This window comes from Osmerus eperlanus, chromosome 13, assembly GCF_963692335.1.
Source record: "Osmerus eperlanus chromosome 13, fOsmEpe2.1, whole genome shotgun sequence".
NCBI classification, from domain to species: Eukaryota; Metazoa; Chordata; class Actinopteri; order Osmeriformes; family Osmeridae; genus Osmerus; species Osmerus eperlanus.
This window is the reverse complement of record NC_085030.1, coordinates 10,468,994-10,482,132: the sequence shown is the minus strand read 5'-3', so window position 1 is coordinate 10,482,132 and position 13,139 is coordinate 10,468,994. Positions and strand designations below refer to the sequence as shown.

At 47.8% G+C, this 13,139-nt stretch overlaps 1 protein-coding gene across 13 annotated transcripts in view; it reads left to right on the top strand.

Moving 5' to 3' along the window:
- Window positions 1-13,139, top strand: part of LOC134032246 (protocadherin alpha-C2-like) — a 116,674-nt gene that overhangs the window by 88,576 nt on the left and 14,959 nt on the right. Inside the window, exon 1 of one of the 13 annotated variants that reach the window (XM_062476139.1) lies at window positions 7,505-10,431. The exons of the other annotated variants lie outside the window; for them this stretch is intronic. Within the exon in view, the coding sequence (XP_062332123.1) occupies window positions 7,843-10,431 (2,589 nt within the window). The 5' untranslated portion in view covers window positions 7,505-7,842. Of the gene's footprint in view, window positions 1-7,504; window positions 10,432-13,139 lie in introns of those variants that run through there. 13 annotated transcript variants of the gene reach the window in all.

The window sequence follows — 13,139 nt, the reverse complement described above, 5'->3', positions numbered from 1 at the left end:
CCTACTATCTCTTTCTCTTCCCCTCCCCCCTTATGCCTCGCTCTCTGCCCGCCCTGCTCTCTCAGGAAGAGGGGAGCAGCTGAGGGAAAGGATTGGTGAATTAGAATTCGTCTCCGTGGACGTCGCGTGCGATCACCTAAGCATTCTGTAAACACCCTTCCACCCATTTTCATTAACACGCCAAACTTGCTTCAGGGCCACACCTGCATCCCTCTTTGTGTCTATGGTAAAAAGCAGATCTGATTGTCATGATAAGAAATAAGGTTTTTCATTCTAAAGATAACGTGCTGCTATGTGTCGTGATTCCACTTGTCAAATTAAAATGGTGGTTGGTTCAAGTGCAGCATTCAATTGGCTCTGAATGCTACATTCAATCAAGAGTAATTTTTCTTTGTTATTTGATGCTCTAGCGTCTCAGTGTTAGTCATCCAGATTTTCTGGATGACTAACTGGCCTTGTTTCAGGAGTCAACCGCTGTTGCTGTCATGGTCCCATGCTTGTTTTGCTCTGTGTCCATGACACAGACATGGTTGGGGTTCTCTGTGATCTCATTGGGGTATGAGTACACTGCAGCGACTGTGTCTGTGTGTAAGTGGGTCAGCAGTGTGTGTTTTAAAGATTGCAGGGCGCTCAAAGAACAGTCTGAATCCTAATGTGTTGAGTGTGAGTCTGTGTGTGAGATGGATTCTCTCTACATTGCCAAGCTCTCTCTCTACACTGCATTTCATTCAATATGGGTTCCTGAAACAATGCCTGGAGCTGTCCGCTATGTGTTTGAACGCATCAGTATGGGGTTTGTAAGCTACAGCTCTCCATGCTCTTGTGTGTGTGTGTGTGTGTGAGGGGGATAGAGAGAGTGACAGAGAGAGGGGAGGAGGGGGGAGGGGCTGGTAATTTTCCGCTCAACGCTGCAGCAGGGAGGCCCTGGGTGGTGGACAGAGTCTCGGGGATTTTAGCTCTGCAGCCTGGGCAGAGCTGGGGTGTTGGGGTGGGGCCGGGCAAAGGGGGGAAGGAGGGAGGAACTGGGGCTACACAGGCTACCCAGCTGTCAATCAAATGCTAAACCAATGGGGTGGGACAAAGGCTCGGGGAGGAATACGGTTGACGGGCTTAACTACAAGACTTGAGGTCACTGTGTCTGTGTTGGTGTGTGTTGTATGTGTGTGTTACTCACACAATATAAGTGGGTCTTCCTGGAATTGCATTATGTGTGTGTCTATACTATGATTGGATTGCATGTAATGTATGTGTGTAAATGTGTGAGATATCTAACAATGTGTGTTAGAGCTATTGTGCGTCAAGTCTGGGTTGGTTATAAAAGCCTGTTCCACTACTGCAACTCGCTGTTGCAAAATGCATTAAATTATTGATTCACTAAGTACATTATCCTAGGAGAGGTAACTGGCTAAGTGCTGCAATATCATTGTAACAGGATTTTGCCTCTACTGCCAAGACGGTGGCAACCACCTCAGCCTTTTAGGGTCAAGACACGCCCAGATGGGTTCAACAACTTTGACCCAAAAAACATGACCCAAAAACATTTCATCATTGTCAGCCCCAAGCTTTTTTGAAATGCATCATGGTTGATTTTACAGTGGACTGCCCACCTTAGAGTGGGGGTTCTGCGGTTGTCATTGCGCATGGTTGCTCTATTTAAAATGTCAGACATGCCACACCCCAACCTCATTACATTCAATATTTAATCACAAATGAATACACACACTAACCTACTATGAACCTGTGTGAATCTGTCATTTCCTGTTTTGCTCTGACAAGGGCGTGGCTCTGGGGAGATGCGAGAGCTCTTACAGCTGCTGTAACCATGGTGATGGTGCTCGACCATGGTAATGTCACTAGCAGCCTGTTTCTCTCTGAGAGCTGCAAGAGCACAGCCATCCCCCACCTCTTTCAGGCAGCCAATCATTATCATCTTCATCAGACAGCCTAGGATGAACAGAGAGTGAGAGATTAAGAGAACAAGACAGAGAGGAGTACAGGAAAAGAGAGAGAGATGGAGTGAAAGAGATAGAGAGGGGGATCCAGGTGTGCTAATGAGCCAGAGAGAGAAGGGGGGGCATGGTGGAAGGGTGGGGGGAGTGGTGAACAAACCCTGGGATGGGCAGCAGGAGACCGATGCAGGAAGGAAGTGCAAGCAGGGGGACACAGGGGTGTGCAAAGGAGAGAGAGTGAAACAGCAAAGCAGAGATGGAGTCTCTGATGGAGAGATGGAAGAGAAAACAAATTAAATATGTAACCAGAAACTGAGCGGAAATCTAAAGGAGCTGAGTAGAGATGGTCACAAGAGAACAGAATGTACCCCCCCCCCCCCCCCCCCGCGCAAAAATCCTCTTAGTGGTGTTAGGCTGTTATGACAGAGCTTTAGATAGAGCTTTGTCGTACTCAGGATCACAGAGTCCTTCCGCCTGATTCTAGCATGTGCAAACACAACTCGGCGTCCTTAGAGGGGCGGGATCGGGGGGCAGACGCCGCCTGCCTGCCTGTTCTCTCCGATAGCTTTGTCTACCGCCACGGCAGCTACAAATCTGTTTGATTTGTTGTTCAGGCAGCACGAGGGCAGCCCGTGTGTTGATTAACCTCTCCGAGGACCAGAGGAGGAGGGATTTGTGTCGTTTGCAGCACTGTCATGCCCTTTAGACTGAAAGGGAGGTACACAATGGGGGAAGGCAGAAGCGAAAGCATGCAGGGCAGGCTTTCTATCCCACTGCGTGCATCTAGGGGACAGGGATGAATGCAGTCAGGGAATGGAGATTTGATATGGAAAGGTTCTTAAATGTGAAGTCATTGTAATATGTATGTGTTTTTTTGCTTTTGGTGTTAGTTCTCTAGTAGTTAGGTCTGAACTCCAGTATCAGTATTTCAGTCTGTTATATTTGGTATGAAACGTGATGTTTGGCATTGTCTTTGCATGGTTTCGTTTTTTTACTTGGTCTGCCGTTTCTACTTCTCTCCTCTGGAGGGGGCCTCGATTCGTCCTTCACAGTCAGCTTTTCAGACGTTTGAGGAGAGGATGAACAGGAAGAGGGGTGTGACCTCAGGCATTCTCTCTCTCTCTCTCTCTCTCTCTCTCTCTCTCTCTCTCTCTTTCTCTCTCTCTCTCTCTCTTTCACTAATGCTTGAGATCAGGTTTCAGTGCTGACTGAGCGTACGGGGTGGAGCTGAGTTGAGTGGATTGTCTGGGACTAGATTTCAGCATCATTCTGTTCCCCTGCAGTAATTGCTTTACACCAATAGAGGGCCCAGTACATCTATATGTATCTCTTCCATACTCTCCTCTCACAGGAAACCATCTGCATTGTGCTTCTGGCAGTGAGATAGAACAACACCCACTCCCTCACCCTTCTCTCTCTCCTTTCCTGAACAACACCTTATTTTCTTAGTTATATTTACCCACTGGTTTTAACGTGACAATCTTGTGTCTAAGTTCATCGGTTTATTTGTTGATATGCAGATGTGTGGCTACCCAGAGGTCCTTTTAGAGTGTGATACATGTTCTGCTGTCTGTCATGATGGGATGTTTTCCCTCTGTCACTACTACATCTTTTTTGCTCTGCCCGTTTCTCCTGGCTGCACAGGCACTGCAATTAATGTCCTACTGAACAGCCCGAAGACATTTTTTGTGTGTGTGCGAGAGAGAGAGAGAGAGAGAGAGAGAGAGAGAGAGAGAGAGAGAGAGAGAGAGAGAGAGAGAGAGAGAGAGAGAGAGAGAGAGAGAGAGAGAGAGAGAGAGAGAGAGAGGGAGAGAGAGGGAGAGAGAATGTGTGACTGTGACAGATGGATACAGTAAGGGAAAGTATTTGGACTTGGAGAGCATCAGTGATGTCATCAGCCCTGTCCTTGAGCACACCAGACAAGATGGCAGCTCACAATTACTAAAAAAAGGCTGGTCTGGCCAGCACTCAAGCCTTAGAACGTGTGTGTGTCTGTGCGACTGACACACAGACAGACACCAGCTCTGGCCCATCTTTCCGTGGATCTCTGTGGGCCTGGACATGTGACTCACCAACAGGGGGGGACTCCACATGGCAAAGCACACGCTTAGGGGAGCAAACGAATGGCTTTTAAAGCGGCCCGATTACTGCCCATTAATGAGAGAGTGTTAGCAGAGAGCTTGTTCTTAATATGTCCGCCATCTTGCATAATGAATGGAGAGATTTTAATATTCTGGCAGTGTGTGGACCCTCTGGCGTGGAGAGGAGAGTGCTGAGAAAAATCAGACACCTACCTCTCTCCTTTACTTCCTGCTTCTTCTCTCTCTCTCCATTGTCCGTCTCTCTCATCATCTATCCTCTCTCTGCCTTTCATCTCTCTCTCTCCCCAGAGTAGGATAGCTATGGCATTAGGAGCCCCTCGGCTATCTCTCCCCAGCTGGAGCAACGGATGTCACACAGACACAGGGCACATCTGGAGAAAGAGGGAGCAGGTGGAAAGAGGAGGAGAGAGAGGGGGGTACATGAAGCATTTGATGCAGACAGTTTTTTTTTATATAAAGGTGTTATATCCATTGCAGTCACTGCTGGGGGTAAAGACCAAGAGTAGATCTGGGAGTAATTTAAGACTACAAGGACGTTTCTTTGGACGTGTCTCTGTTCTAGCGAGACAGACGTCTGTTTGTCTGTTTGGAGTAATGGAGATAACTTAATCAGTAGCCCCTTGAGTGAAAAATTAAATATTTCACAGCTCTGCGGCTCGCAATTAATGACAGAGCAGATGGGCACCATTCTAACAGGTCTAGAGAGAAAGAGAAAGACCAAAATGTTGGTTACCTGCCCCTAAGTTACATCGCTGTAGGGAGGAAGCAATTGAGAAGCTAAGGGAGGGAGGGGCAGACGGCGGGGTGAGGTGGAAATGCCAGGTGTAAATCCGGCGGCGTGTGTAATTGACGAGATAACAGTCGCCTCTTTTCATCTCTCTCAAATTGCCGTAAACACACAGAGCGCGCGTCCCACCGGGAAATCTGGTAAATGTCAGGGGTACAGCCGCGGCTCGATTGCCTACAAGACACATGAGTACGGATGGGCCGAACCCCCGTCGTTTCATCTCCAGAGTTAAATCGAGGGTGGGAAATTAGGGAAGAGGTGTACAGAAAGAAACAGTAAAAAGGTCAATCTGCATCCGTCAAAACCTGAAGAAAAAACAAAACAAACAACAACAAAAAACAGCCTTGTCCGGTAGTGTGAAGAGTCGCTCCATCCTCTCCGCAGCGTATGAGTGACTCATCGGCGTTCTCCCATCTCTCGGCCTGCCAACAACTGTCAACGCCGTGGGCGTATGGTCTATGGGGGACAGTTGGATCCGCATAGGGAGATTAACGGTTACAGCATGTATGCGGCTGGGCGGACACCGTGGCCGGGTGGCCTGGTGAATCAGGCTTCCTTTGAGGCATGGCTCCAGACGAACGCGACACTATGGGGAACATTTGCAGATTTTTACTAAATCTTTTTTTTATAACTGTTTCAACCGGATATGGTTGTTTGCCAGTTAACCTTTAAAAGAAACACACAAAAAATACAAACTTTCATGTTTTTAAGTGTTTAACACTTTCAAAACTTTCCAACACTTCCACAATATGGATGTTTGCTTTTGTGACCTCAGCTTTCTTGGACATCACCTATTCGGTCGCTTAGACTGTCCCATGGGGAAGGCTTTTCACTTCCCATTGTACAGTTAGACTCCATCAAATCAATTTAACTAGTTTGAAAGACGATTGTCTGGTTGCAGTATCCAACACGGGCCATTCCGCGCTAACAGAGATTGATATAATACCCCGGCCTTGATTCATTCTGAATGTGCCGCCACAGCTGTGTCGTCTAGAAAATAATGTGTCGAAAGATCCTCCCCATCACTTTGTTGTGCTGATCGCGTTATATGAGTAGGGGAGCCTTCCTAATTGAGTAGAATCCGATTTAAATTGGAATCTAATTGAGGTACATGGGTTCAGAATGTACTAATTAGGAGAAGGGTTTCAGCAATATGATTTGGGCATTTAACGCCACTGGCAGACCACCTGCTACCAGTCATGCGCAGTGCGTCCCCACCCAATGTGCATGTGCAGGCTTGAATGATTAAAATAGAGTAGGGAGCAGAAAAAACGGTATATCTATAGAAATCGAACGCCCTGTGGTGTCTGCTATATGAACTAAAAGGCTAGTCTATCACTGCATTTCAATAAATGGACACACGTCTCGACGATAGTGGCCGAGGTCCACTTTTTAATGGATCAATGCAGGTATATCAAACCGACAGGGGCCATGACTGTGTCTCTATTAATGTCTTTGTAGCTATTAAATTACCATTGACGACTGTGGTATTTTGTCCCAGAGAGAAATGTGAAAGTGAACAAGCCTCTCCTTATATCTCAGCTTCGGTCTAGAATAATCTTGCATGGCCTAAACAATCAAACTGCAGTCTCCAGCAAGAACACGTTGTCGATGTCCGTTTCCTAGACTACATCCTCAACATACACATGCATGAAGCAGGCCCCAACTATTTGAGCAATGTGGGTCTGACAGGACGATCCACGCTAGTGTGTTTGACAGATTTGGTGATGGGGCAAGTACCCGGCATCTAGGTGACCTGGTTTGCATCGGTCGGTCACCCCGAGTGAACGTCGTTCATATGGCAACGAACAGGAAGGATGATAACTATAGAGGACAGGAATGGGATATTAAATGAGCAGCCAAATATGCTTGTAGTTCCAGTAAATGACCACTGCAGCTGTCAGTCTCGGGGGCAAAAAAGAGAGGGGGTACTGGAGTCAATGATCTCCCGATAGCCTTTCAGCTCAGTGCTCGTGAACAGTGCCAGAGGGTGCACAGATCCTGCATTTATTTGAGAGCTAATTGTGAAAAATAAAAATAAAGACATTGAAAAATGCAACCTATATTCCTTTGATTATTTTGAAGATTTTACGTTGACGTTTTTTACCTCTTTTATCACCCATGTTTCTAATTATGTCTGGTTATTTTGAATTCGAAGGCTACTGTTTGTCATTGTTCTATCTTTTTGTGTATTTTTGAAACATGGTTATAATAATGCATTTCTGAAATGTGTGATTAGGAATCTTTATTCCTGCATAGGTGTGTTTATTAGCTATGTGTGTGTGTTTTATCGTGTATCATTTTTGTCATCTTAGCTACGTTTTGTTTGAGATTTGGTGTGATTGCAAGTTTAGATCAATAAGAACGGAGGAAAGAAATTGCCAGGGCGTACCGATAAATCCGTTAGGCACTGTATCCCAGCACACAATGAAAAGGGCGGTGGCACCCGCTCTCTCAGAAAAAAAAAAAAGAAAAAAAAAGAAAACAGTGCTCGAATGCATGTGTGTGCGCATTGAAAACCCGCGACTGACGGTTAAGAAAAAAAACCTTTATTCCTACCAATGTTGGAATAAAGGTTTATTTTATTTTTTTTGACTGTGTTAAATGGCTGAAAGGCAGCCAGCACCGCTCAAGCAAAAGGCTCCCCCTCCCCCGCAGCCCACAGACACCATCACATAGAGAGGGATAGAGAGAGGGAGGGGAAGGAAAAGGAGAGTAAGAGAGAGAGAGGCAGCACCCATGAGAGGGAAACAAGAGTCAGCCGCGCGCGGAGGACAGAGAGGAGAAAAAAAGCATCAGACAAACGAACAAAGAAAAACATGGGTGTACCGGAAAATTGTCTGTTAAAACAGGCACCTGTACCGGAGAGGATGCTTTGGTCGTCCTGCACATAGTAGGGGGTGAGTAACGGACTTCCCCCCCGGTTTTAATGTGGCGGGTGGGGACGCACAAGCTAAAAAGGCGGAAAGCTCTGTAATCCGTCTGCGGATCCTGCCTACTTGCAATGGCTGTGGCTGCGCGATGCTGTTACAGCATAAAGGAATATGTGCCTTTTTATTTTTGTTTAGTGATTTTTGTACTCAGTGGCCTTACAAATGCACAAATACGTTACACCATTCCCGAGGAGCTGGAGAACGGGGCTGTGGTCGGTGACATTGTTCGGGATTTGGGTTTGGACCTGCAAAAGCTCTCTGCCCGTCGCATCAGAATCACCTCGGACAGTGCACGGAGATATTTCAACATAAATCATAAAACAGGAAAGCTATCGGTGAGTGACCGCATAGACCGCGAGACGCTCTGTGAATTCAGTGGCACCTGTTTCCTCAATCTCGAGGTGGTTGTTGAGAACCCGCTCGAGGCGCACAACGTGGAGGTGGAGATTTTGGATGCCAATGATAATGTGCCACAGTTCCCCCGGGATGAATACCAGCTGGAGATATCAGAGTCCGCGGTCACTGGGTCCCGGTTCCCCATTGAGGGCGCGCAGGATGCGGACGACGGCTCCAACTCAGTTCGGCTCTACAGACTCAGCCCAAACGAACACCTCGCGCTGGATTCCAATAAGCCCACGGCCAATAGCAAGCACATTGAGCTCGTTCTCAAAAAGCCTTTTGACCGTGAGCAGACGCCGTCTCATCAGTTAATATTGACAGCTGTGGACGGAGGCACCCCTCCGCGCACTGGCACTGCTAAAATCAATGTGCTTGTCCAGGATTCCAACGACAACGTTCCCAAGTTCGACAGCTCTGTATATAAAGTGAAACTGTCGGAGAACTCGCCCAAAGGCGCCCTGGTGATAAAGCTAAATGCAACAGATCCAGATGAGGGCTCAAATGCGGAAGTTTCCTATTCTTTTAGTAGCTACACCCCAGAGAGGGTTAGACATATTTTCTCAATGGACACAGATACAGGAGAAATTCGTGTGAAGAACAACATTGATTTTGAAGAGACCAACTCCTATGAAATGTACATACAGGCTATGGACAGGGGCCCATCTCCAGTGGCAGTTCCCTGTAAAGTAGTGGTGGAAGTCCTAGACGTGAATGACAACATCCCTGAGATTGTTCTGTCGTCCCTCTCAAGTCCAGTCCGAGAGGACGCACGGGCCGATACCGTGGTTGCACTTATCAGCGTCAACGACCGCGACTCCGGCCAGAACAAACAGGTGACACTGGAGATCCTGCCCAACCTGCCCTTCAAGATCAAGTCCTTCCGAAACCATTACACCATTGTCACCTCAGCCTTCTTAGACAGAGAGACCATCTCCTCCTACAACGTAACGGTCATCGCAGTCGACGGCGGCACACCGGCCCTGTCGTCCCACATGACCTTCAAAGTGGACGTTGCGGACGTGAACGACAACCCGCCGCGGTTCGAGCAGACGTCCTACACAGTGTACGTGACGGAGAACAACGCCCCGGGGGCCTCGCTGTGCGTCGTGAAGGCATTGGACGCCGACGCCGGCGAGAACGCCCGCATCACCTACACGGTCCTCAACGACAACAACCACGGCATCCCCGTGGCCAGCTACGTCAGCGTGAAGCCCAACACGGGCGAAGCCTACGCCCTGCGAGCATTCGACTTTGAGAAGCTCAGAGAGTTCCACTTCCAGGTGAAAGCCCAGGATAACGGCGTGCCACCGCTCAGCCGCGTGGCCACCGTCTATGTTTACATCATGGACCAGAACGACCACATGCCCAGGATCGTGCACCCGCCGGCAAACGGCACGCGCACCACGGAGACGCTGATGAAGAACGCAGAGGCCGGGGTGCTGGTTACCAAGGTGCTGGCGTGGGATGGAGATGCGGGCCAAAACGCCTGGCTGGTTTACGCCCTAGAGCAGACCACCGCAGACTTGGACCTGTTCAAAGTACACGAGCACACAGGTGAAATCCGCACCACTCGCCGTGTCATCGAGGACAACTCCACCTCCTTCCTCCTGACGGTGCTGGTGAGCGACCACGGCCTGCCACCCCTTTCCTCCACTGCCACCATCACCGTGGCCGTCATGGAGCTGCCGCCTAAGCTGACCCCTGACCCTAAGCGCATCATCCGGCCACACAGTCCCCTTATGTTCTCGAACGTCACCCTCTACCTCATTATCGCTCTCAGTGCCACCACCTTCGTGTTCCTGGTCACGGTGGTTGTGCTCGCCATTGTCCGCTGCCATGCCTACTGCACCCAGCCGGGCTCCTGCTCCCCTTGCTGCGTCTCCCAGAAGAGCATGCCAGAGGGGGGCACCACAGCCATGGGAGGTGGGGGTGGAGGAGGTGGAGGGGGTGGAGGAGGAGGAGGAGGAGGAGGAGGTGGAGGCGGTGGAGGCGGAGGAGTACCCAATAACAATGTTGCGTTGCGACGGGACCTCAAAGTAGAGCCTCATTACATAGAGGTGCGAGGAAACGGGTCGTTGACCAAAACGTACTGCTATAAGACGTGTCTGACGGCTACCTCCGGGAGCGACACCTTCATGTTCTACAATACAGGCCGGCCTCACAGCGGCACCTGGGGCTCTGGATACGTCACCAGCCAGAGCGGCCAGAGCCAGATGTTTGTACGGCGACTCAGTATGCCAGATGCCACCTCTGCTATCCAGGTGTGTGTTTGTGTATCACAATGCTATGCGAATCGCCAGGTGTGTGTGCTTGTAGATGGATGGTGTTTGAGAGTCAGAGGGAATCTCTGGTTATAGAGGCTGCTCATTTCTGTTGGATCTGTTACATTTTAAACAAAGACTTTTGCCATGAAAACAGCTCATTGTTGTTGTAGATATTGGTGGAAGTATAAAAAGAGAACGTGTTCTCGTATTCAGTTTGCAAGAGTTATTTTTTAAACCAGAAATTGCAGTGCCACTCCTAGTTCTTCCTTTCATCCTTTGTTTTTGTCTGCTAGACAGGATTGGTAAACATGAACAAAATTCGGCAATTATTTCTGGAAAACTCTTGTTTGTGTATGTACACACTGAAAATACTTTAAGGGTACTCTATGTTCTCTACCTACCATATGGAGCCTTTAATGTAAAAAAAAAGGTTTCTTTGTCTGAGGTGTGTATTTGTTTGAGTGGGTGGTAGGTGCACCGTTCTCAAAGTGTGTGTGTGTGTGTGTGTGTGTGTGTGTGCTTAGGCTTGGTTCTTGCCAGAGAGCTGTTGTTTGTTTCTGATGATTCAGGTATCAGAGGTTTATGCACCTCTTCCCTCCATGGTCGTTTAGAGAGCTGTCATAAAAAAAATAATCAGCATTTGTATTCAGGGAAAGTATCTCTCTGTCTTTCTCTCTTTCCACACAAATACACACACACAGTTTCAGTGTGCTCAGTAGCAGCAGCCTCCACAGGAACCATCCAACGATTACATTGAGAGCTCTGCTTCTACAGCATGTACACTCTAGGCGTACTCTGTGAAAGCACCAAGTTACTGAGATTTAGAGTTCTCAAGGACTTGAGCAATTAGTCCACTAGGTCCCAACACGGCTTGCCACAATTGGACCACTGTGACGTTCCACATCCTTCTGGGCCAATGAGCACAGACGAACAGGCTACTATGCAGCCAGCTCTGGACAGGGAGACCGTCTCACCAGTTGAGTTACGCTCTCTTGGCTCAGAAAGCTGTGGGTCCCACCGCACGAAAACATCCCACCGGTCACGTGCGTTTGCGACACAGAACAATCACGCTTGGTGAGTCAGACACGGAGAGGCAGATCGAACCGAGATAGACATGCAGTTTTCATTCCCTTGCTCTTACAGAAGAGGAAAAGAAAATGGGTAGAAACATGGAAGCTTGCCTTTTGGACACGCAGCTTTTGTGCAGATTAAAATCCAAATGGGGTAAATATTTCGATTAGACTGTTTAAAAAAAACACCACACTTAAGAGAGACCATAAAACAGACCATATTTGGGAAAAATTGCACCCAAATATTGTCTTGACCCAAAATATGTATAGGCAGGCTGTTAATAGAAAATAAAAATGATTGAATAGAGAATAGAAGAGTCTGAGTAGGGGTGGGGGATGAAAAGAGATATTAAAGCAAAGGTTAGATAATAGCCCCTCTATCCCCCAGCATTTTCCTCATTAAATGCCAGTCATGTTTGTTCTCGCTGTGTAATTTAGTGGCAGGGACGTGTTTCATCCTCTCTACCTCCGGATTGGTCGGTTTGGTGCGGTTTGGGCGGGGGAAGAGAAGTGATTGGACAACGTGTTGACGGCGGAGGTGCGATCACTGTATCCATGCGAGGGGTGTCCACTTGGAGACAGAGGGAGGGAGAGTCAGAGAGAGAGAGAGAGAGAGAGGATGTGGAGGCCAAATCAAACCCAGGGCCTTGTTTAGCCATTTCTGTGCATCCTCACCGACTCAACAGAGACTAAGGACAAGTAAAAGCCATGGGCTGTTTTATTTCTCTCTTTGTCCTCTAACTTTATTCTTTCCAGATATAGAATCTGAATGCATCACTTCTCTATCATCACCATGAAACCCTTGTCTATTTGGAATGCACTGGGTGTGGCTGTAGATATAGCTCACCGATTTCCTTTGAGCCTATGCATTCCCGTGTGTCTGTATGTGTGTGTGCGTGTTATCATGGGATAGCAGGAGACTGCGGACGTGTTCAGCGTCCAGATGCTGGTCTAACCATTAGTGTATGTGTGTGTGTGTTAGCGTGTTCGTTCTCATTAAGCCAAACATCGCCATACGGTCTGGCAGACCACTCTCCCCCTCGGCCACTGTTGTACCAGCAGGGCAAACATTTACCAACGCCATTTAAAGACAATCTGCCTTCATTTGTAATGAAGTACATATATCTCATAACAGTTCAAATAATCCTGGGCTGTTGAATATATGTCTGGCGCTATAAATATGACAAGGACGGTGTAAAAATGGGCCTTTAATTGGTGTGACGTCGAATTTATTTTACATTTACATTTAGTCATTTAGCAGACGCTCTTATCCAGAGCGACTTACAGTAAATACAGGGACATTCCCCCGAGGCAAGTAGGGTGAAGTGCCTTGCTCGATTCTCTAACCGCTCAGCCACCTGACTCCCATTTTGAATTGATTGATATTTGACATCATGAGTCTTTTCTGTTTTGTTACAATTTCACCCAGTATGATATTGTAGCTGTACATGTGTTATTTTGGTTCCCCTTTGTTAGGTTATGTGGAGTGTGTGCATGTATTTGTGTCGTAGTGTAAATGACCCCCAGGAGATACTGTGGGCTTCTTATTAGGGGCAGCTACTAGATTCTAGGGTGATGGGTGTCCTTAATGGAGTTAAAAAGAGAGAGGTTGTTTCACCGTCGGTAGGAAGTGAA